The 24629-nt window shown below is 37.0% G+C and overlaps 1 protein-coding gene across 1 annotated transcript in view; it reads right to left on the bottom strand.

Moving 5' to 3' along the window:
• Nucleotides 1-24629, bottom strand: part of LOC114365278 (tenascin-R-like) — a 95105-nt gene that overhangs the window by 3895 nt on the left and 66581 nt on the right. Inside the window, exon 2 of the mRNA XM_028321793.1 lies at nucleotides 9476-9586. Within this exon, the coding sequence (XP_028177594.1) occupies nucleotides 9476-9551 (76 nt within the window). The 5' untranslated portion in view covers nucleotides 9552-9586. The remainder of the gene's footprint in view (nucleotides 1-9475; nucleotides 9587-24629) is intronic.

Genomic DNA, 24629 nt, shown 5'->3' with positions numbered 1-24629 from the left:
AAAAGCACATCGAGGTAAGCACAAGGAGTATATTGTTGTGATAACGTGCTATTAAGCAATAAAAAAAAAGAATAAACATTCAAATAAATCAAAGTCAAAGATTTTATTCAGAACTCAGGCCCTTTCCAGAGCGCTTTATACACGTCCCAATTAGCTTGCTTGCCAAGCTTGCCCTACCACCACTTCAGGACAACATAATTATGAGCATGTAAATACCAACTAAAATGTATACCGTTCATATTCAAACCCTTGACCGCATCTGTATTGAATCTGTATTGAAATAGACCAGATCAGTTTTCTTTGAAAATCTATATTTAAAAAACTATTTTATTATCTGTGTAAATATTTTTTGTTGTCAGAAATAAGTAAAGAGTGAGCTTACTGCATTTCATTTACTGAATATTTTTTAATAAAATTATTCTACAGTAGCTGTCCCGTACTCCCAATGAAAAGTTATCTTTACTTATCTTTAAAAGCGCAATATTAGGTAAAGAGGTAACGTAATAGTTATTTGTATGACTTGCAGTTTAATTCTACTTTTAACATAATTCGTATACAAAATTTCATCAACACAGACTTGGAAGAAATAAGGGAAAAAAGTATTTCCTCTTTTCAATCAAATTCATCAGTTTAAAGTAGAGAAAAAGCAATTTAAGATAGCCAGTTACTCTTCGTAGCGTTACGAAGTTAGTGTTTTTCTTGATCTAATATTTATTCCAACCTTTGAATCTTCAATATTTTCATTACAAAGGCCTTTGAATAGCAAAAAGGTAGATAATCTAGTCAATTGTCTCCCTTTTCTTGTTGATAGTAGTACCTAGAGGAAAACACTATTTAAGTAGAGCTTTCATTTTTTTTACTGCTGTTACTTTTTTATAGAAATAAGACAGATTTAGGTTAGGGGCAAAAAATAATGCCTTTTACGACACTTGGGTATTTGGTGCTTATTAGAAAGAAAGAAAAAATATTTATTTGGTATCAAAGATATTAACCCATTTAGACCGATAATTATTTTTGTAAATAAAATTTGATTTTTCAGCAAAAACTTTCAAAGGGAAGCATAAAAATCATGAAAAAAATATTTAAAAAAATAATCCATAAATAGGGGGCCGTGGGGAGCCCGTACCATATAGGGTACAGTAGGTCTATAAGCATGCAAAACATACTCGTTGTTCAAACAAAGTTTTTATTATTTTTTGTATGATATAAATTAAAAATAAAATCACATAATCACCAGTATCATTCTTGGCATATCTTGTAAGACGTTTTCTGTGATACTAACCACGTTTGTTTTTTTTTTCCTACTATCTCCGAAGTTAGTGAGGATAGCTGAAGAAGACCTGGTTTCTTCTGACTTGTTACGTTTAGTGCTATTTGTAATCGCATTTAGCAACACGACGATGGAAATTCAGCAATTCCATCGAAGAAAACTCTGAGGGTAATTATTTACATTGAAACTATCTTTATCGCCTGAATCTTCGTCAGTCTGATCATCATTAGCGGTCATCTGACAAGACAGCAGTAGGAAAATACCAAAATTGCTTTATGTTTGCTGAAATTACCAAATTTTTCATGAGTTGTGGCAATATTATAGTGAAGCATCAATAGCCTAAAACAAATAATAATAATAAAAAATAAATTATATTTTCTCGCATGATATGCTCATGCATAGACCTACTGTACCTTATACGGTACACCTATTTTAGACTGGAATAAACCGTATAAAAATAATCTCAATAATATTTTATTAGTAGTCATGATAATTATCTATTGTACTCTATTTTTAAAATAAAATTGATAAATAATATAATTTATCATAAATAATAAGAAATAATACCTTCTTGAATACATTGTAAATTTTTTTTTTATTTTCTGTCGAGGGATTTCATAAATATTTCCAAAACCACTTGTTAAAACATAATTTTTAAATATTTTTATGTAAAATAATCACTTTAAGCTTACTGTCACCATCATTTTTAAAACTTAACGACAGTTTGGTATTTCAAAATATTTTCAAAAAGATACTGTACCACACAGGGTACGGTAGGTCTAAATGGGTTAAACTCTATATTATAACTTAGATAGTTTACATAGAGAAGTATTCACATGCACTAAGATGCATAAACGTTGGCGCTAGCAGGTATTTATTAGTTATTCTGTGGTAATAGCAACTCTCATATTAAATTGTTTGCTAAGTAGCATACCCAGTACCTACCCACCCACCTAATATTGGTTGATATCACACCCACTACTTAATATGCCACGACATTTAACGTGAACGTGACCGTTATAATAAAGAAATCTTTCATTAACACAGTATCTTTATACCTAGCTTTGCTCTCACTTGTACCTACTATATTTACTATTTCTCTCTGAACTTCGAATTTCTTCGAACTCCTCCTATGTTCTTATGATTAATTTCGTTGCAGGTCCAATGACAGTTTAACCTTTCTCCGGGACAAACTTGACCTTCACTGGTTGGGTTTTTATTGGCGGTCAAGCTGTGGATCCTGGCTACACAGGAGTTGCAGCGGTGGGAAGAAAAGGTGGGAATAGTGTCGTTATTTCTATCTAAAACAAATCCTGTCCTTGTTCAACCTTTTCAAAAAGACAAACATTACCTACTTTATTGGGTCACATTGGGTGCCATATTTTTTGTACGAAAGGCTTTAAATCTGATCACGTCCCAATAATGAAGCATACGCTTTCCGTATCAAACGAACCATTTACTGCGAGGCTCTGGGGGAATATTATTAATATTCATAACTTTTATTTTCATTGATATTTTAGCAACATGTGACGAAGGATAAAATGCTGAAACTTGTCGTAGATTTTTTGACAATCAGATCAAAAGTATGGGTCAAAGTCAGGGAAAAGTGTTGGCTGAAGTACTAGAAATTAGACAGTTTATTTACAGACTCTGCAGTTAGGTAAGGCTTCTTGTACACGCTATGTTTAACCGTGTATGCCGAAGACAAGACACGAATTTCGTCGGACCTAGCTACGAAAAGTCAAACAGTGCGCGTTCACCGCGTGTTGTATCTAGCGCAGACAAGATTATTATTTCTTGGTCAGCGCCGGAGACTTTTCGTGACGTGTACAAGCGGCCTAATTATATTAACTTTTTCCACAAAAATAGGTACGTTCTAAAGACTTCTAGTTGGCCGATGATTTGGTCGACTTCTCAGGTATAATGGCACATCCATATTCCTGCGCACATCACACCGAATACGCACCTTCATATAATTATGTTTATACTGATTACCAGCCCAACCATACTATCAGTCGACAAAAAGTTTGTAGCCTGCGGGGTGTCTTAAGGTGGAAGAGTTCATTAATAAATCGTTAACTTGGGGCGCTTCTCTCACGCCGTATAAATACTTGACATGAGTAGTTCCCGCTTACCGGTAAACAGCTCTTAGTATGAATACTGGGTACCTACTAGATTGCTTAGAATTTTGTTGTATTTGAACGTTCCTTTCCAGTTAAAAGTAACGCCTTTTACCCGACTGCGCCAGAAGGAGGGTTATGTGTTTTGCCATTGTCAATCAACTATAGTATAGCCTGACCAGGAACATAAAAACCCTGGCATAGAGGCGCTTCAATTGCATTTGATAGTGCAACACTGAGTACAGTCGTACATGTGTTAAATTAATAGGCTAAATTTATGTATCAGGATTCAGGATTACGGGCTAATTTGATATTTTCATAAATTAACGAAAAATATTATTAAAGGTAACCTGGTTTAAATAAATTAAATGAAACCATCAATCGAGTTAGTAGGATTTATTTTATTATTCATCAATAATCAAATTCAGAGCTTGAATATTCAACTGCAATGTCTGCTCATGAACCCTTCAAACTCGGTACTTCTTTCCCAATTCCATAAAATTCAAAACTTAGAAAGTGACAAAAAACATTAAAATAAGTAGTTGAAACAGACTACAGCTAATTTTCATAGTGGACTGTACTATACGATAAACATGTCAGTCAATTTGACAACCTTTGTCGGAAACATTATTCAATGAAAATATTGTCCGAACCCTTAGTATTTCTCTTCGACAAATACATTAACACATCGTGAACCACTTTTCTTTCACGACTATAAAAATATTTTAGCAATTTAATTCACAAAATCAATTGCAAACATTTAAAATAAAGTTTGTTTACACTTTGACAACAATAGTCTGACATGTCAATGAAGTTTTCAGTTACTGTTGCCATTAAAAGAAATTAGTACCATTAGTTTTCCGCAACATGGCGAGGGTTTTTATGTTCCTGGTCAGGCTATAAAAGGATTCTGAAACGTCAAGTGGCAATTATTGGACCAGTTTTCATAATAGGGCCCTCATGTAAATATTATAATGCTTTGGGACACTGCAAGGTTGTACAACGTAGCAAAAATCGGAACTCATAACCCACTATTGATAGTAACGTCCTCCTATCAATTATCAATGTCTTAGCTGAGACACTTCAGTGTTGGACAACTATATTCACGACAAGACGCAAGCGTCTATTTTCACTTGCATTTACATTTACTAAATTCACATTACTATAAAAGAACAAAATCAAACGAACAAATAATCGATATTAAATCACTCACAATCACATTCACACGTCAAAATCGGTCGAAACGAGTGGGAGAAACAAATGAAAATCGCAAATACGACTTGCGCACGCGACCCGACCACCTTCATCGTGAAGTGACATTTAATCTAAAGAAAAGTGTTCTTTCTCTAGCCGATACTTCACCTATCTCAATTAATCATTGTGTCTTTAGTAATAGTAAAGCTGAGTACTCACATGTTTAATTGAACAGGAAATGCAATTGAGTAACGCATTGTATTTGAGTCATGATACAAATGAATTTTCAGTAGTTCTTACCTGCCTAGAATGTTTATTAGACTTATAGCATTATTATTAGACAACTCTACTGGAGGAACTGGAGGAAGAACCTAGAAATGGAGGATTCGGCGTACACTCCTCAAATTATTCGCTTGGGGATGGGGAGGCTTCTTTGACTTAGGGCTGGTTCCTGATTAGTGAGGCGGTAACCGTGCGGTTATACTCGTAATTTGATGCAAACGTACGAGAAATGCTCACCAAGCGCGCAATTATCACTGTGTCTGAACCAGACCTCATGATAAGTATAAAGCTAGTGATTCACCGGTAAGTATAAAGCTAGTGATTCACCGGTAAGTATAAAGCTAGTGATTCACCAGCGTTGCCACGGTAGGAGGAATAGCCTCTTTAATTTACTAGAGGGAAATGGAGGATTTGGTCTACACTCCCTACGCTAAACAGACGGGTCGGGAATGCTTCATTGACGTAGGATAATAGGCAGTGAGATCTACCATCAGAGATACTCCAGAGTGAGCCATAGCCTAAGCCGGTGCTGTGGACGAGTGTCCATTTTAGAACAATGATTCACCCACCCAGAGCTCACCGTTAATTTTTACTGAGTAGGCCCGCTCTTCTGATAAGGAGAATCCCGCAACATAACCTATTGGTCGTCCTCATCGACCTGTAGGTAAGTATACGCAAAGCATTTTTCGAAGAAAAAAAAGATAAAGCTAGTGACTCACCGGCGTTGACAAGACGGAGCAAGAGCGAGAGCGCGATTGACTGCGGCGGGCTGCGCGAGCGGCGCGCAATTTCAGTTATTTTAATTCTCCACTGCAGGAGGAAGAACCTCTCTAAGGCAAATGGAGGATTTAGTCTACACTTTCCACATTAGCTAGATAGGTTGGGGAGGCTTCGTGGACTTAGGCCTCGTTCAGACACGCACGATAACGATTTCACCGATTTCTGGCTGGTTCTCATTGGCGAGGCACTGAGGCGGTAACCATGCAAATATGAAATTTACCCTGCAACCACGGTAATCATCGCTATGCCTAAACCAGATAAAGCTAGTGACTCACCGGCGTTGACGAGACGGAGCAAGAGCGAGAGCGCGAGAGCAACGGCGGCGGGGTGCGCGAGCGGCGCGCAATTTTAGGTATTTAAGTCTCCACGGTAGAAATAACCACTCTAATTTACTAGAGGCAAATGGAGGATTTGGCCTACACTTCCTACGAAGGCTAAATGGGTTTAGGAAGCTTATTTTTTTCCTTAGTGTGAAAAAAAGGATGGAAAGCTAGAGACTCACCGGCGTTGACGAGACGGAGCAAGAGCGAGAGCGCGAGAGCAACGGCGGCGGGGTGCGCGAGCGGCGCGCGCCGCATGTCGCGCCCACCCAACCGCTCATGCCATGTCGCTTCTGGAACAAAGACACAAACAATTTAATGAAAAGTTACTTTAACTCATGTCCTGTAAGTGCCTATTCGCTCTCGCCTTCAAAATGCCCGGATTATAGTGTTCGGGAAAGACACGGGACTATTCCCACCTCTCGTTCCCACCACTGCAACTCCTGTGTAGCCAGGATCTACAGCTTGACCGCCACAAAAACCCAACCAATGAAGGTCAAGTTTGTCCCGGGGGAAAGTTAAAGTGTCATTGGACTCGCAACGAAAACAGCAGGCAACGAATTCCATTATAAAAGTTGCTGTCGGAGTGCGACACCAGCGAGTAGTCCAGCAGGCACTGCTCCAGCACGAAGCGGGCCAGCGTCAGTGAAAAACAATTTTATGATACTTTAACTATCCACACTGAAAAAAATTTTTGGTTACTGCTTACACAACAAAAGTGACCACCGAACACTTTGTTTATGAGGAAAAAATGTTGTGTAAATTAAACAAATAATTCTGTAGTGAGCTAGACTTAGTTTGCTTTATAGTGAATAATACTTAGTTCGGTGGTCACTTTTGTTGTGTAAGCAGTCACCAAACATTTTTTCAGTGCATGTGATTAAGGCAGATTAGAATAGGGATAGGGTTGTCATTTTTTTTTTATCTTTGGACAATCTCACACAGCGCCATCTAACTTTCTATTCATTTGTTCGGGTTTCCCCGGATTTGTCCTGTTGTGTTTGTTGCTTTGTGAAAATGTCATTCCTAGGCCGCTAAAAANTATAAGAATTTTCTGTCTTGCTCTTTCTGCTTGAACAAAACCTAGGAAACTTGTTTTGAAGCGTGGATCAAGAAAAGTAGCGACCAGAAATTTGTAATTTATATTAATCTGTCAATGCGTGCCGTGACGTGATTTACTCGCAATTGAATGAAAGAGTCAAATAGCCTCACACCGCCCGCGCGCGATTGAGACAGGGCAACCTGTCATATTATTATTTACGCGCTCGACTAGCATGTACTTTGTGCCGAATATTCGGCCGCCGAACATTCGGCGCTTCGGCCGACAGCGTTGCCGAATATTCGGTATTCGGTATTCGGCTAAATCACTATTCGTGGCAACTCTACTTTACATTTTCATTAGTGTTAAAAAGTGAAAAATAGGTTTAGGAAAAATAGGTGAAAATAGGAAATAGGTTTTGATAAGCCAACTGACGGACTAATTAAAACTCTTGCTTTTTTACCCAGGAAACATCCCTACTTTTTCCACAAAAATAGGTACGTTCTAAAGACTTCTAGTTGACCGATGATTTGGTCGACTTCTAAGGTATAATGGCACATCCATATTCCTGCGCACATCACACCGATTACGCACCTTATGTTTCTACCGATTACCAGTTCAACCAGACTATCGGCCGACAAAAAGTTTGTAGCCTGCGGGGTGTCTTAAGGTGGAAGAGTTCATTAATAAATCGTTAACTTGGGGCGTCGTTCTCTCACGCCTTATAAATACTTGACATGAGTGGTTCGCGCTTACGGGTAAACAGCTCTTAGTATGAATACTGGGTACCTACTAGATTGCTTAGAATTTTGTTTTATTTGAACGTTCCTTTCCACTTAAAAGTAACGCCTTTTACCTGACTGCGCCATGTGAGGTTTATGTGTTTTGCCATTGTCAATCAACTATAGTCAAAGGATTCTGAAACGTCAAGTAGCAATTATTGGACCAGTTTTCATAGTAGCGCCCCCATGTAAATGTTATAATTGTATGGGACACTGCAATGTTGTACAACGTAGCAAAAATCGGAACTAATAACCCAGTATTAATAATGTAGTAGCGCCCTCCTGTCAATGTCTTAGCTGAGACACTTCAGTGTTGGACAACTATATTCACGACAAGACGCAAGCTAAATTCACATCACTATAAAAAAAAAACAAAATCAAACGAACAAATAATCGATATTAAATCACTCACAATCACATTCACACGTCAAAATCGGTCGAAACGAGTGGGAGAAACAAATGAAAATCGCAAATACGACTTGCGCACGCGACCCGACCACGTTCATCGTGAAGTGACATTTAATCTAAAGAAAAGTGTTCTTTCTCTAGCCGATACTACACCTATCTCAATTAATCATTGTGTCTTTAGTAATAGTAAAGCTGAGTACTCACATGTTTAATTGAACAGGAAATGCAATTGAGTAACGGACGGTATTTGAGTCACGATGCAAATGAATTTTCAGTAGTTACTAGACAGGTCTAGATTGTTTGTTGCAGTATTATTATTAGACAACTCTACTGGAGGTCATTAAATCCTATTTCCCATATTCAATCCTTATCCAAATTAAACTGTGTGTGTATGGTTACACTTCAATATTGTTTAAATAGTCATACCTACTTATAAACCAAATGTAAATGTTAAAACATCGGGCACAGTACCGGGGCTAGTTTAGTGGGTAGGTATGCCTCATCTTTCCTGATGATTCCTGCAGATGACCCACTCCGTCCCCGCAGGAGAGGTATGCCATTTCATGTAAGTACTTTTCCTCCGAATAAATAAAAAAGGATATAAGGCTAGTGACTCACCGGCGTTGACGTGACGGAGCAAGAGCGAGAGCGCGATTGACTGCAGCGGGGTACGCGAGCGCCGCGCAATTTCAGGTATTTGAGGTTTCCGCTGCAGGAGAAAGAACCTCTCTATGGCAAATGGAGGATTCGGCCTATACTTTCCACATTAGCTAGACAGGTTGAGGAGGCTTCGTGGACTTAGGCCTTGTTCAGACACGCACGATAACGATTTCACCGATTTCTGGGTGGCTCTCATTGGTGAGGCACTGAGGCGGTAACCATGCAAATAATATATGAAATTTACCCTGCAACCACGTGATTATGGCTATGCCTAAACCAGATAAGTTTCCCTGCGTGATCGAATCAGAAATGAGGAGATCCGCAGGAGAACCAAAGTAACCGACATAGCTCGCAGAATTGCTAAAATCAAGTGGCAGTGGGCGGGGCACATAGCTCGCAGAGCCGATGGCCGTTGGGGCAGGAAAGCGACCACGGGCTGGAAGACGTAGCGTGGGCAGGCCTCCTACTAGGTGGACCGACGATCTGGTAAAGGTCGCGGGAAGAGCCTGGATGCGGGCAGCGCAGGACCGTTCATTGTGGAAAACCTTGGGGAAGGCCTTTGTCCAGCAGTGGACGTCATTTGGCTGAAACGACGAAACCAGATAAAGCTAGTGACTCACCGGCGTTGACGAGACGGAGCAAAAGCGAGAGCGCGAGAGCAACGGCGGCGGGGTGCGCGAGCGGCGCGCGCCGCATGTCGCGCCCACCCAACCGCTCATGCCATGTCGCTTCTGGAACAAAGACACAAGCAATTTAATGAAAAGTTACTTTAACTCATGTCCTGTAAGTGCATTTTTTTTATCCACAACGAAGAAGCTCTTGGCCTGTATCTCACCTGATGGTAAGTGACGATCAGGCCGAAGGTGGAAGCGAGCTTCACCCGGAATCCTCAACCACGGAGGAACTGGCTATCTTACCTCTAACTGCCGGAACACAACAATGCTGTTAACATTGTTGTTATGGCGACAGATTTAGGTAAGATGGTGGTAGCTAGCCAGGCGGACTTAGTACAAGCCCTACCACCAACCCACCTACATCCTATTCGTTCTCGCATTGAAAATGCCCGGATTATAGTGTTCAGGAAAGACAGCAGCAGGCAGCGAATTCCAGTCCCTAGCTGTTCGCATTATAAAAGATGCTGTCGGAGTACGACACCAGCGAGTAGTCCAGCAGGCACTGCTCCAGCACGAAGCGGGCCAGCGTCAGTGAAAAACAATTTTATGATATGTTACTTTAACTCCCCACACTGAAAAAAATGTTTGGTTACTGCTTACACAACAAAAGTGACCACCGAACACTTTGGTTATGAGGAACAAAATGTTGTGTAAATTAAACAAATAATTCTGTAGTGAGCTAGACTTAGTTTGCTTTATAGTGAATAATACTTAGTTCGGTGGTCACTTTTGTTGTGTAAGCAGTCACCAAACATTTTTTTCAATGCATGTGATTAAGGCAGATTAGATTAGGGATAGGGTTGTCATTTTTTTTTTATCTTTGGACAATCTCACACAGCGCCATCTAGCTTTCTATTCATTTGTTCGGGTTTCCCCGGATTTGTCCTGTTGTGTTTGTTGATTTGTGAAAATGTCATTTTTAGGCCGCTAAAATTTAGAGATGGTAGCCCTAAATATCGATAGGGCCAATAGGGCCACCCCCACTTTTCCAGAGGATATCGTAACACGCGACCAAGTGACAAATAAAATTATTATCAGATATCCATAACTCGTCTGCCTCTACTTAATTATGGATTGGTGGTGAAGTCGCAGTAAAATGATGATAAAATACTATGACAGGTTTTTGATTTCAAATTTCCTAAAATGTCACATTACTGAAACGATACGTCGTCTGACCCAGCAACTAGGTGGAAGGAATTAGGAATTTATATTTTAGCACATAAAATTTTCAGATGGTAAGGTACTTAACCGTGTCATACAATTTTGAATTAAATTAACAGCTGTCTAATTTGCATAAATTACATCAGCATTCACACGCATGAAGAATACATTAATTACCGCAAAGGCCCCATAACCCAATCACAATAATCGAATCATTCCGCTCACGCCTTTCCGTTCTTAACAAAACAACTCAATAATTTTGCCCGCCACTAATTGCGTTGGCGGAGTTCTGCCACTTGCGACTGCGAAACACCCTGCACCCATATCACGGAAACAAAAGACAGCCAATTAATTAGTAATGACGTTATTTTAGGCACATTTTTTATGAAAACACTTCTTTTTAGCCCTGAAAACCCTATTAGTATTAATCTAACTGTCAAATTGATAGCGTTAAAATTTCGTTAATTGAGTTGAAGAAAAAAATTTAATCTTAGTTTATTTTTGCTATTCCATGTGCATAGCTCATAAAAAGTACCTATGTCAATTGAATGGCGGTGTAAGTATATAAGTGGCTGAAAATTCTAGTGTGAAAATCGAAGCACATAAAAAACTTGAATGGATGAAAAGATATATAGGCAATGTTGTTAGCTGATCAGTTTATAACAACAATTTAAAGGATAGTGCCAGGGTCTGGACCAAGTGCTGCCCAGAATCAACCCATAGTGCATTTTGTTCCTCAGACCAATACTAATGTGTAAACCGAAGCGCACTGCAATATATCCCTGGAGTTAAGAGAAAAAAAGAGTTTTGTTTTGAAATATTTACATACAAAATATCATCGATATATACGTACTATGCATAAGATTTCGTGATTTTGGCATTAAATAACACTCGCTATGTTGAACTTAACCATACTGCATCCGTACACCTGACTTTAGTGCGACTTACATTCTTTTTAAGCGATCTAGCGCTGTTGCGATAGTTTGGTTAGTTGACAGAAATCATTATTTCCAAAATGAAGCAAGAAGTTTTAGTTCTCTATCCTTGCGAACAATCAATTTATTGGTGTATTACAATCGATTATTGAAGTTATTGTAAGCTAAAACTTCTTGCTCTATTTTGGAAATAATTAAATGATCAAACGAACNTTCCATACATGGATTGGCACTGTCCTTTATACGCACTTTTCATGATGTTTAAAGTGGATAGAATTAATTGAAACCATATTACATGATAACGTGACGGAATGCACAGCAAGATCGTTCACTTCGCACGTGGTTGCAGTTACGAATAACGTTAGTTATTGTTTGCGAAAGGAGATCCGTGCACGTCAGATTCAAAATTAGAAGGCTTCCGTTACGTCAACTGACGTAGTAAGAGCCACAGCACACAAATACCACGGTAATACTATCTATACAGTATTCCAACTCGGCCCTAATTTTGAAATAAATGTCAACAGTCGCGCGGTACGTCACAGTATGACAACATGCGATAGGGCTGCCCACCTACAGTACCTAGTTTAATTACATCTGCCTACTTAGAATTTCTATCTAGTTTTGTCATTGTATTTTTTTATTTAGTTAGACAAACAAAATACTTTGTGAATGGAATAGGTTAAAAATGTTTGTTTTGTGATTAGTAGATTTAGTAAAAACTACTTAAATAATTTTGAAACTTTAATAATCATAATGATCTGTTACTTTATTTTCGGGCGGGCGAAGTCGTGGGCAAAAGCTGGATTAATACAATATTATTATAATTTTCATTTTAAATCAAACTGACTGAAAATCACAATAAGACCAGTTTTTGACCAATTTGACCGTAAAAATGACGGTCAGTCAAATTCAATCAGTTTTGTCATTTTTAACACTTGGCCACCGACGTTCATTCGGCACATTTGCGACACCCCCGACTTTTGCATACCGAGCGCATACCGAGATTTGAATTTCGAAAAAAAGTTCTCGTTTCGTCTGTTTATATGAAGTTACAATACTGTATGATATTATTACCGTGCAAATATTACTTTTAACATCATCGATTTTGTGACTCTATCGATATGCAGCATGGCGATTTTGCGAATTCGGTATCGAAATCGCGCGTTTTAGCGACAGTTGTCACTGTGTCGTTCTTCCGAAAAGCGACTCAATCGTCGCGTTTGTGTATTAAGTTTCTGATGTGAAATGTGTGGTCGCTACATTCAGCTTCAAAAATCATGACATGACAGTTGACACCACCAATCAATTGACGTACTTTTTAAAACTGTCAAAACGAAACTCTCCTATAGATTTTGTATGGCACTACAAGCAAGTGACGTCACTATTTTATCAACTCAATTAAACTACTTTTTTCAATTACAATGCAAACAAAAATCGTAATTTACTGGTAATTTAAAATTAATTAAGTTTTTAAGACCAGAATGAAGGGTATTTTTAAAAAAGTTGTGGTTTCGAATTATTGGGGTATGGTGTCAAACTGTCTGTTTGTGAAAGGAGATCCGTGCACGTCAGATTCAAAATTAGAAGGCTTTCGTTACGTCAACTGACGTAGTTACACGCTTACGCAACCCTACCGTGTAGACCCAGCTTAAGAGTTGGCGAGTGGTAGATTGGCAATAAAATCACATTGGCCGTAGCGTGAGGGGTTCAAGGGTATTTATTTTGGGGTTCCTCGGTCACACACCTAATAAGTTATATTCGACGGAGATCGTTTGGTACAGGCGAAGAAGGGTCTGGAGGTCGTGATAATGATGTATTTCCTGGGGTTTGATAGGGGTTACTAAGGGTTTCCCCGGAGTTTGGTTTCCTACCCGCAATTGTTGTGTAATTAATGATGTTTTCGTGAGGTTAAGGAGGCAAAGGTAATGCAATGAGCGCAATAATAAACATAATTTTGGTTTTAGCTGTGATATTTAATACAATCGTTTTTTTCATATCACTATACATTTCTTCTTTGCGATAAGACCGCCTGAATGGGACAGTTTTGATAGTTTATTTATTTTCTTTGTAGTACATTTTGTGTTGTGTACAATTTATAAAGAGTACCTATACGAGGTATGCTACATACATAATTATGTAAGTACTTCTTGTATCAAAAACATTTTAATTAATTCTTATTAGGTAGGTATGACATTCTAAGACTATTTTTTATGTATTTAATTTTATTTGACCGATTTTATTATCGTTTTACTTGACAATTTTACACAATATTGACATTTTTAATTTATATTATTTGCATGATTGTATCACTTGTTGGCGAGTTGATTTTCTGTAAGCCTTCAAGCAGCTTTCTAAAATAAATAAGAAAATAATTCCACACTGAACCCTATTTAAATGACTTCCGACTCATAACCGACTCTATTTAACCGACTTCAACAAAAGGAGGAGGTTCTCAATTCGGTTGGTATGTTTTTAGTTTTAATAGAGATTGGACTGCCACGGGTTAACTTTCGCCTAACTACATTTGAATACACTTAGGCTGAGTTACACCATCTAACTATAACTTTGACAAACGTCAAAAATCTGTCAAACTCCTTACAAAAAGCACCGGTTAATGTTATTGTTACGGTTAAAATAAGGTGGTGCAACTCAGCCTTACATTTTGTTATTTGCGTAGCGGAAAACTGATACGGTTGTGTTTTCATCTAACGAATGAACTCGAAACAATGTTAACTGTTAACTAATGGAATTCTGGTTAAATTGCTCTTGTTTTTGCAAACAGCACGAGAAAAGCATGAATGTTATACCGAAATCACTCATATTGTACACTCATTTACTGATTTGTTTCATAAAATGATCGCATAATATTTTTTTCATAAGATTATCCTGAAAAATCTTAAGACATAAATGTAGTACTTTTCTTTCAGGAATAAGTGTAAGATAAACTTGCGGCTACGAATAGCTTATAATGTAACAAAAACTTTAGAAGTTTTGTGGAACTAGACACCAACTGAATTTTGGTTTATCAAGTGTATATTTTGCATCTCTCAACCAAAAAAGCTCTATAAACTAAATTATGTTTGCTTAATAAATTGTAAATAAATAAATCTTATTGCAAATTTAAAAAAAAACTGAGAATAGTGGAACTTCTCTATAAATCTTATTTAGAATCACTGTGGTTTAATTGGGGAAGGCCTTTTTGTCCCTTCGGCCTTTGTCCAGCAGTGGACGTCATTTGGCTGAAACGATCGAACTGGTATTAAAATAAGTTGCTTTGGGTTATGTCTTTTACCTTCTAATGTTAATCAAAACGAAGGGTCAATGTTAAGTATGATTTACACTTTTATATGCTCGCCTGACCAAGGTCTAGATTTCGTTTTATCGAACCAAAATCACTGATTACAAACAACGAGCTATTTCGGACTTTACAACTTCATTATTAAGGTCCAATGTAAGCTGAAATGATCGGTGAGTGTAGTATGACGTAACGTCAAACTTGTTCCCACGCAATATTGGATAAACTTCGGGATGAATATTTCACTAATAATGTTAGAGGAGCTTGTTAGAACCCGTTCCTGATTGACTGCATCATTTCAGAAATAGAGCAAAAAATTGTTTAGTACGGAAAATATTCTCATGAAACTGCAGATTCAATGCGTTTCATAATAAGACGTCATCTAAAGAAGTGAAACCATAATCGCATTAATAGTGGCTCCGCTATGTCTTCCAATGTGCAAGCAAGACACAAAGGACATTTTACCCAAGCTAGGTTCTCCTATCTCTAGTGAAATAAAAGTTGAAATTGAAATCTTTCCGCATTTTTATAAAAGTCAGGAAAAGCCACTCGAGTTCTTGCCAAAAGCATTTAATGTCAATGTGATCAAAATTCACTAGAATACCTAGTTCAAAGATAAACTTTTGCGTACTTTATAATAATGTGTGATAAAGATTGTTTAATGCTGTAGATCATAATATTTAAGCATCACTATTCTAAGAGGTATACCAATATATCTAAAGCATGTCTGTTCAATATCACGGATATTTCAAGCGCCAACAACATTAGTTTCACAACAAGCACGTAGTTGGATGGCTTAACATGAGTGTTCCGTCTGTGGTATTTGTACATGTATGCAGTGCACGAACATAACGTAGAGGATGTTTTGCTGGAGGTTTGATTTCTCATCACAAAATACAGTGAGGTAAATAATATGTGTACTGTCACAATCTAGGTGTAATTTTTGAGTGCATCTAGCTGACAGCAAATATTATAAACAAACGTACACCACAACCGCGTAACCGAAGCAAAAGAATGAACTACCTACCTACGTATTCCAATAGGTATTATTCGTAAATATATAGGGAACCTCCCTGATCCTATTTATTTATTTATGGCAATTAAATTTTCCTGGGCTATATGTATAACAAAATCATGTAAAGTAAGCATGGTGATTTAATTCAGGCGTACAGAATCTAGATAATATGGCGTATCAAAAAACCTTATAAAATATTTTCAGAGGATGGGTTATTTTTTCCAAACATACGACAAAAATCGGTTTCCGATAACGTTTATTTTGTATCAAGAGACGCTTTTATACTTTTGTTCGTTCACAAAATACATTATAACATAGTTGTAGTTACGTGTGATATCTTTGTGTTAATATTATGCATGGAAATGGAGCTATAACAGTTACCCATGACGTTTTCCGCTTTATTATGAATTCATAACTGAAATGTCTAGGGAATATTAAGAATAGTAAGGTCCTCAGTCTTAGTTTCTAGCGAATATTCTCTAGCGTAGTTTAAAATGTATTATGAAAGGATGATCTCATATTTTTATTGCGAACTCTACGAGAAAATGAGCAATTTGTAGCGCAGTCAGGTAGCTCAAAGACAGTCTAGCAGAAAAGTAAGAATTGCTACTGAAAATGTAGGTACAAAGGTAAGTTAGTAGTTTTTACAAAAGGGTCATAATTATTATGTACCGATGTCATCACCTTAATCGACACTCAAGTAAAGTTTCATGATTGTTAGGATGATGGAGTGTTAGGTAGGCAGCTAAATTTTATTATTTCTAAATTACTAGATGAGATTCAAACTCTAAATCCAGTTCCAATCCAGTGAAGCCTCTAGTCAGAAACAAGTCCGAGTCTACAAAAAAATATGTCAGCGAAACGATATCATTGGTCAGTCAGATAGAATAGCAAGAGTTAAAGATACAATTTAGAATTTTGACGCAACGCGCATAAATTATAAACCAGAAAGGGGCAAAAACCGTACTTAGCACCATTTACGTGTCAAGTTTGCTAATGACAGAACTTTGATTGGCAAACTTTGACAGCAAAACACGCTCGAACTTGCCCAGTAATTTATTAATTGAATTCCAGCCCTAATCCGTGCCTGTGTCTCTGCAAACTAATCGCCGTCAAAACGCACGAGTACACACATAACCTTGGCCTCTATTCTCCAAGTCATAAGACCGTCTTTGCTGTAAAATGGCACACTTGATGTACAGTCGATCGTGCATAATTAAAACAGTCTAGCTAATATTATTAGTATACGCCTGAATGATAAAGTACCCAAGAGTGCCGGTGAGCCACTTCAATCTAGACTTACTTAGATGGAATTTCGTAAGAAGATTGTACCTAATAAACTGTGAGAGTCTCAAATGTCAAAGTTCAAAAATCAATAGTTGTTTTAAGGCTGAGTTGTACCATCTTACTTTAAGCTTAACAAACGTCAACAATCTGTCAAATACTACACAAAAAACACCGCTTATCGTTGTAGTTACGGTTAAAGTGAGTTTGTGTAACTCAGGCTAAAACATTTTTGGAATGCCAATACAAATAGAAGGCTTAAGTGTTTAGTAACAAAATGTGAATCAAATTGAATGGACAAGTTTTAAAAAGACGTCAGTTTTGCCATTCATTTTACTAAACTAATTTCACAATCGATGCCTTTAATCGCTTAATCGAGTAGATAGATCGACTTTACTTTAAAAGAAATCGATTTCAAATTGCGTTTTAAGAGATAAAACTCATTCATGGTTAATAGATGTAGATTTTATAGAATAGCTAAAGCTTGATGGTCATTTTAATCTCTTTAAAGTCCTTTGATAGAAGAACTATTTAACAGTTGTCTTTGGATACTCATCTATATTTATAAAAGCGAAAAATCACTGACTGACTCACTCACTCATCACGAAATCACAGATACTACAAGTGCTAAGAATTTCAAATCTTGCATGGGAGTTCCTTGTAAGATGGGATTTTCCAAAATTCAACCCCTAAGGGGGTAAAACGAGGTCCACGCGTACGAAGTCACGGGTGACCGCTGGATGGTATCTACATAGTACTTTGTTTCATGGATGCTATAAGACTATCAGCTCCATTCACGCTTCAAAGTAGTCGTAGCAACTGAACAGTTTATTCGAATGCTTCAAAAATACCTCTCTAGGGGTTTCGCTACTCGTAGAAGTAATCGAGTGTCTCCCAGTAGAGATTTGTTGTCTGGATCCATCATTCTAAAACAAAACATTTCTCTTCCAGTCTTTAATATCTACTAAACTAAACACGTGGCACTTCTTCTTATTCGTTTCACTCTTAGCAGAGCGGTCGTTGTCACGTTGCGGCGTTCACGTCGATTGTAGAGGCGGATACAACTCTCCGCACGGTCTCCCGCCATATCTCTCTGTTGGCAGACTGACTGGTGCAGTCACTTACCATCTCCCACTGCTGATTTCACTTAGTCGGTACAGCGCATAGGTGACCTGCCACGCGATCGGTTCCTTCAACTTTTCTTAGGACTAGACACGTGGCTACAATAGTAATATTTTTTAGTACTTCTTGTATTGCATGTTTTGCCCACATTCACACAATAATGTCACATTATAATTGAATATAATGATCTATTATGTAGTTATTTGCTAAACAGCTTACTATTGAAACGTGTATTACGTTAAATTTAATATTTGTAAATTATTCTGAAGATTAGAAGAAAGTAAACACATAAATCAGAAAGATAATAATCGTGAAGTTGTAAAAACGTTTTACTTTTAAAGACTTCAGCGGGTTAAGGTGTCAAAAACTTCAGCCTTTTTCAATTAAACGTACAAACTTCCTCTTCAAAGTGAATAATTTCGGCTCCACACACCATCCTTTATTAATGTAAATACGATCCAACGAGCAATAACTCCATCTGAATATAAATAAAATATCTTCAGTGGAGCTGCAAGCTGTTATATCGCTTAATTAATTCCATCGTAGAATTTCTTAATAAAACATAAAACTCTTAATCTTTGAAGCTGCTAGAAGATTTATGCCACGAAGAAAAAGTGTATGAAGATTTAGTAGCTCTTATTAAAGTAATTTGCGAAATCTTAATAAAGAGCAACTCTAATTACGATGATCTGTTTTAATTTTGTTTAACTGACAAGTTTTCAGATTTAATAACAGTTTATTTTTATTAGACTGCGAACTTGAAGATTAGCTTAAACTTGATTGATTTAAGCTAATTTGTTAACGAAAAAATTCTATAGGTATTATACCTTTAGAATATTATTACTTGGGAGTTAAATAAACAAAACATAAAATGTAAGATTTTACGTACATTGAATAAGTTTGTAAACGAAAACAAATTAGTTTTCAAAAAATACAGATAGGTACCTACTCTAGATACCTAATACGGTTTCAGTTGTAACAGAATGTTATTATTATAATATCAAGTCAAGATGATTTTACTTGAGTAACAAACCGAATACTTCAGGGAAACACAAACAAATAATAAAAGACCGCGCAATAAAAGGTTGTATATATCGGTAACATAATATTATCCACTATACCATTTTGTTCACTGAATAGGCAAGAATACAAACAATGTCATAACTACGCGAGTAACTTGATAAGTGTGAAATCAAAGAACATTCAACAATGCAATTTTCTCACTCAGAAAGCAAAAGGTATAATGCCAATATGAAAAGCAGATACCAGGGCCGTACCACTGAGGTTTTCTCTCCATTTATAGTCGCTTATTCCATGAAACAAAACAAAACAAATAAAAACTAGCTGAGACTAACAGATGTTAGCAAATGGCATCCATCCATCTTTTATTAAGCCATCCATCAATATCTAAAGAGACTTAGATTGTAAAAAAAAATGTGACTAAAATTTACAAAAAAAACATAAAGAGGACAGCAGGTAGGTACACTTGACGTGCGCACAGTATACCAGCTGCTCTGAAAAAGCTGCTCTAATAACGTATTTAACAAGAACAATAAAATTTTGGAAGGTCAATATATTATTACATCTGATCAAAGCCTAGTATTAAGTTCTTGATACTCCTTCGGTTTGAATTATGGTGTCGGTGGGTAATTTGTTTGCAGTGAAACAGGCACAGATTGCGAAGCTAGATCAATCAATAAATCACAGAGCAAGTTCGAATATTATTAATTGGAGTTCAAAGTGCCCAGAAATACTTAAATTAATCGGGCCCTATAACACCCTTGCTGCGGTCCTGGCAGATACGTACAAGGCAACGGAGTGAAAACGTTTTCCGTCCTATCGGCCACTTTGAATAGTTCTTTGTGAGGGACTGCAAAGCCGACATATTGTGTGGAGTGAGAAGGGTCCATTCATGGGCAGATAAGCGAAACATAATAATCGAGACTTATTTAACGCTGAAACTTGTTTAAGTTTCAGTGAAATTTTAATATGAAATTAAATACTTTATGTAGCCTCTTTTCAGGGTACATAAACGCCTCTCAAAATACTATAGCTCCCTACCACCACTTCAGGATAATCGGCTAGTGCTGAAAAGAAGTGGCGGAAGAAACTTAATCACCTTTGCCAGCCTGTCGAACCTAAATAAAGCTTCATCTATCAGTTTGACACAGATATTGTAATGCATTTAAGTATGTACCTACACCTAACATTCAGGCTGAGTTGCACCACGTTGCACCACCTAACTTTGACCGTAACTACATAATAATGTAACTGTTACGGTCAATGTGATAAATGTCAAAATTATGAATAATCGCCGGTTATTGTGAATAATTACCTCATGATTTGGTAAAAGTGATTAATATGAGATCATTTATGTGTGTATAAAACTAAATAGGCGGCTTAGGGGTAGCCCAAGGGCCACCCCCGCCGCACCCTTACCTATTTTTCACTTTAAATCAAAACAATATGTTATGGGCAATTGGGCATCATGGCAAAGTAATGTTACGCAAGAAACAGTCCAAAGTCATTATGCCAAATTATATTAATATATGATATCAAAACGTTAAAATGTGTGGCAGTACACCGGCGTTGTACACGAGCCAGTGTTCTCTTTTATAATATTTTTGTTAGTATTAAAGTTGCATTACTAAATAATCGTTTAACTTATCACTTTTACCTCGACTGTCGGTAATTATTCATAATAACCGGCGATTATTCATAATTTTCACATTTGTCACTTTAACCGTAACATAACGATAAACGGTGCTTTTTGTACGGAGTTTGACAGATTTTTGACGTTTGTTAAAGTTGAAGTAAGGTGGTTGGTGGTGTTAGATAAAATAGATGTAACTTATTTATCCGAAATAAATAGTATTAAAAAACTTATATAAAATGGTGCTTGTTTATTTACGAGCTCAGAATATTTTTATTATCCCAGGAAAACTTTAGTCCCCAAAGGACGTACCTACGCCAAAAATGTTGGTACACAAATGATTGTCTCTCGTAGCATCACAACTTTGCTGATGCATGGAAATTATTTCGAATAAGTTTGACTTCCTTAAATATACATTGTGGGAGAAATGATGAAATGAGGGTTTTAGGTATGAACTCATAATTTTTCTTTTGTAATTTTTATTCTTACAACTGACACATTAATTAAATGTATTATAATCACAAAACACACGCGTATTAACTGTCTTTTAGCAAATGAAAAGAACGTGATTAATATTTTTATTATTTTGGAAAATTGACTACTTGCTGAAAACTGAAAATCTTTTGCCCGCGGCTGCACCCGTGTAAAATTTTATCTGTCACAGAAAAACGTTATTACCTTTACCTAAACCATATCCTTTCGCGGGACTAAACCATCTCTATGCCAAACATCAAAACAGGCTTGAAAGCGTGACAGACGTATACGTTAACGTAGATAGTAGAGATTTTATTACTTACCAACGATTTAACTAAATTGTCACTTTGGAAGCTACAAGAACTTTTGCTTTAGAACCAATGCACGAAGGAGCACTTTCAATTGGACTAATCAAGTCACTTCTTCCGTATCGAGTAGAGAATATTAAAGAAACACGTTTTTCTCTACGCCTGCAAACTTGAGTGCGATTGGTAATGAATTATTAACAGGTTTGGATCAGCCCTATATTTTTTGAGTTTACTGAAATCCAGAGAAGAGAATTTCCCTGGGGCTGGGTATTTTATTGGTTGAATTTGGGTTTTTGGGATGAATTTTGTATCGAATATGGGAAAATTTTACTATGTAGATAAAACTGAATATTATGAGACCCGTTTCATTCTTAAGCCCACTTGCACGCACTACATAAAAGTAGATAGAGCTGTGAGAGGCTAGAATTCTTTAGTCCATAATTCCGGACAAAATAATTTTGTATCTCTTCATTAATGTACGCGAAAAACGATTTTAACTTTAGTAGATTCTGTCCTTTTCTCACAACTTGCAAAACTCACACGTGTAAAAAAGACGAAGTCCGCATTCCATTTTGGAGAGGAGGTTTGCGGTTTTAGCTTGAGTGATTGGGAAATGAAAAATAAATTTTGCTTTTAAAAAGGAACCAATGATAGTAGGTACATCAAACTTAACATTGTGGCAGTGGTAATGGGTGCTATGTGGGATTGGGATAAAAATGTAGATAATTATAGTCTGATTTCTGTCCTCTGTAACTACATTTATTTATTTAATTTATCGATCAACAACATAATAAGATTACCTAGGACAACACAAAGATAAATGCTGTGCTCTGGCCTGGTCTGGTGTGTTTTGCAGTCTGATAATTATGTTGATTTTACAGACCGTGGCTAAACATGACGTGTGTATTTTCTCATAAGGTAAAAAAAGTATTAGAAACTATTGAAAAAACTCGAAAAACTAACTAAAATGAAGTCTGAATACCTGACAATAAAGGCGATGAGGCGGTGATCACGAAACATAACTCCTGTTTATATTCCCCGAAAGATAAATTGAAAAGAATCCCTCTAATCCCGCGATAGCTCGGAATGAGTCCCTCGTTTTTCTTCTCAATATTGTTTTTAAGGGTGTGGGTTTATAAGGATTTTATATCATAATAGAAGATTATAATAATTTGCACACTTCAACATTTTGAAAAGAAAGGAAATTATTATCTCTTCCAGGGGCCAAATGGGTCACAGGTACAACATTATAATCATTTTATGTAATTGTTCCCAGTCTGGTTAATATTGCAGGCTTTATTTAACCTTGTAGGTACAATAATAAATTTGTATGATTGCATACTTAGAGGACCCGTCAAGTGAGGGCCGAATGAGCCATGTTAGGTGTCTACGGCAGCTCATAGATTCTATGAACAGTCCATTTTCCTGGGTCAAAAAAGGAAGTAAAAAAAAGTCATAATATTATTACAGATATGACTTTTGTCCCTGCTGGGTGTAGCTAAGAACTCGTAGAGAGAGTCCATTCTAGGAAAAGCTCTTTTTCAGATCTAAAGGTGTATTTCATGGTAATTGATCTCCATATTTAAGCAATTGTTGGGCTCAGTAGTGCTTTCCCTGTTTGGGTGTCCACGGAAGACCAGCGTCGTGGCATTATCTACTGAGATGCTACGACACCATGCTGAGTGGATACCTTTTCAGTATCATTGTAATTACCTACTCATTAAATAATGTTAAGTATTGTAAGTATATTGTCGATGATACTGAATAAACATTTTTTCTTTCTTTCTTTCTTTCTATATTTGAAGAATGCGGACGCACCTTTGCTGAAAAATTGCGGTTTCAAACGCTGAGCCTGCGGGTGTTCGTTAACCCCTTGGTAACCGCATGGAAACCGCGACCAATACGTTTGCAAAGTTTATCACCAATGTGCGATGCAACGGAAACCACAAACTAAAGCGTGGAAACCAAGCGCGCTTTTGTTTAAATTTTTAAATTGATAGGCGATTTCGTATCCGTAGTGGACGCGAGTGAAAACCATAAATTAAGCATTGCAATTTAGCGCTACGTGCACCCTTTTCATGATATTATAAGGTAATATAGGATACTCACACACTTCCTAATAATTTAGTTTAACTTAGGTTACTACAATAAATTGTCCATGTTCTTCAAAGCCCAAGAAAGTATGACGTCTTTCATTCAGATCCATATTACGTAGCTAGATTAATACCTCCCCCAAGGATTTCCACAATGATCGGTCCTGCGCTACCCATACCCAGGCACTTCCCGCGACCTTTACCAGATCGTCGGTTCACCTAGTGGGAGGCCTGCCCACACCACGTCTCCGACTCCTGGTTATCACTTGAGAACTTTTCTGCTCTAGCGGCCATAAGTTCTGCGAGCTGTGACCCGCCCACTGCCACTTGATTCAGTTCAGATAGCAGTCATTGAGATTATATGTTGTAACATAATATACTTTTTACAAGTATCTACGTGACTTTTTACATGTTATTCTTCCAAGGTCATACAAAAATAGAATGAATACCGTATAAGGGGGAATCCACGAATCTGGTATTAAGCAGTTAATAAAAATGAATCACAATGGGCTCTCCCTGACTACCGATTTGATTCCGCGGGGTTAACGAGTGCTTAGATTGGAGATTCATTGGAAATCTGTCGATTTTTCTTAACAAAAACGTTTCGTCCTTTTCTGTTTGTATAATTGCCTTGGCTAGCATAAAAAAAAAAAAAAATATTACGGGATTTCAAACATAATCTTACTCTAAAAAAGTTTAGAAGGTTTTTCTAAAGAATTTTAAACCAACAGCAATATAAGAATTCAATTTTTAGTTTAAT

This window comes from Ostrinia furnacalis, unplaced genomic scaffold, assembly GCF_004193835.3.
Source record: "Ostrinia furnacalis isolate ACB-3 unplaced genomic scaffold, ASM419383v2 OfSCF7580, whole genome shotgun sequence".
Classification (NCBI taxonomy): domain Eukaryota; kingdom Metazoa; phylum Arthropoda; class Insecta; order Lepidoptera; family Crambidae; genus Ostrinia; species Ostrinia furnacalis.
This window is presented reverse-complemented; position numbering and strand designations above follow the sequence as displayed.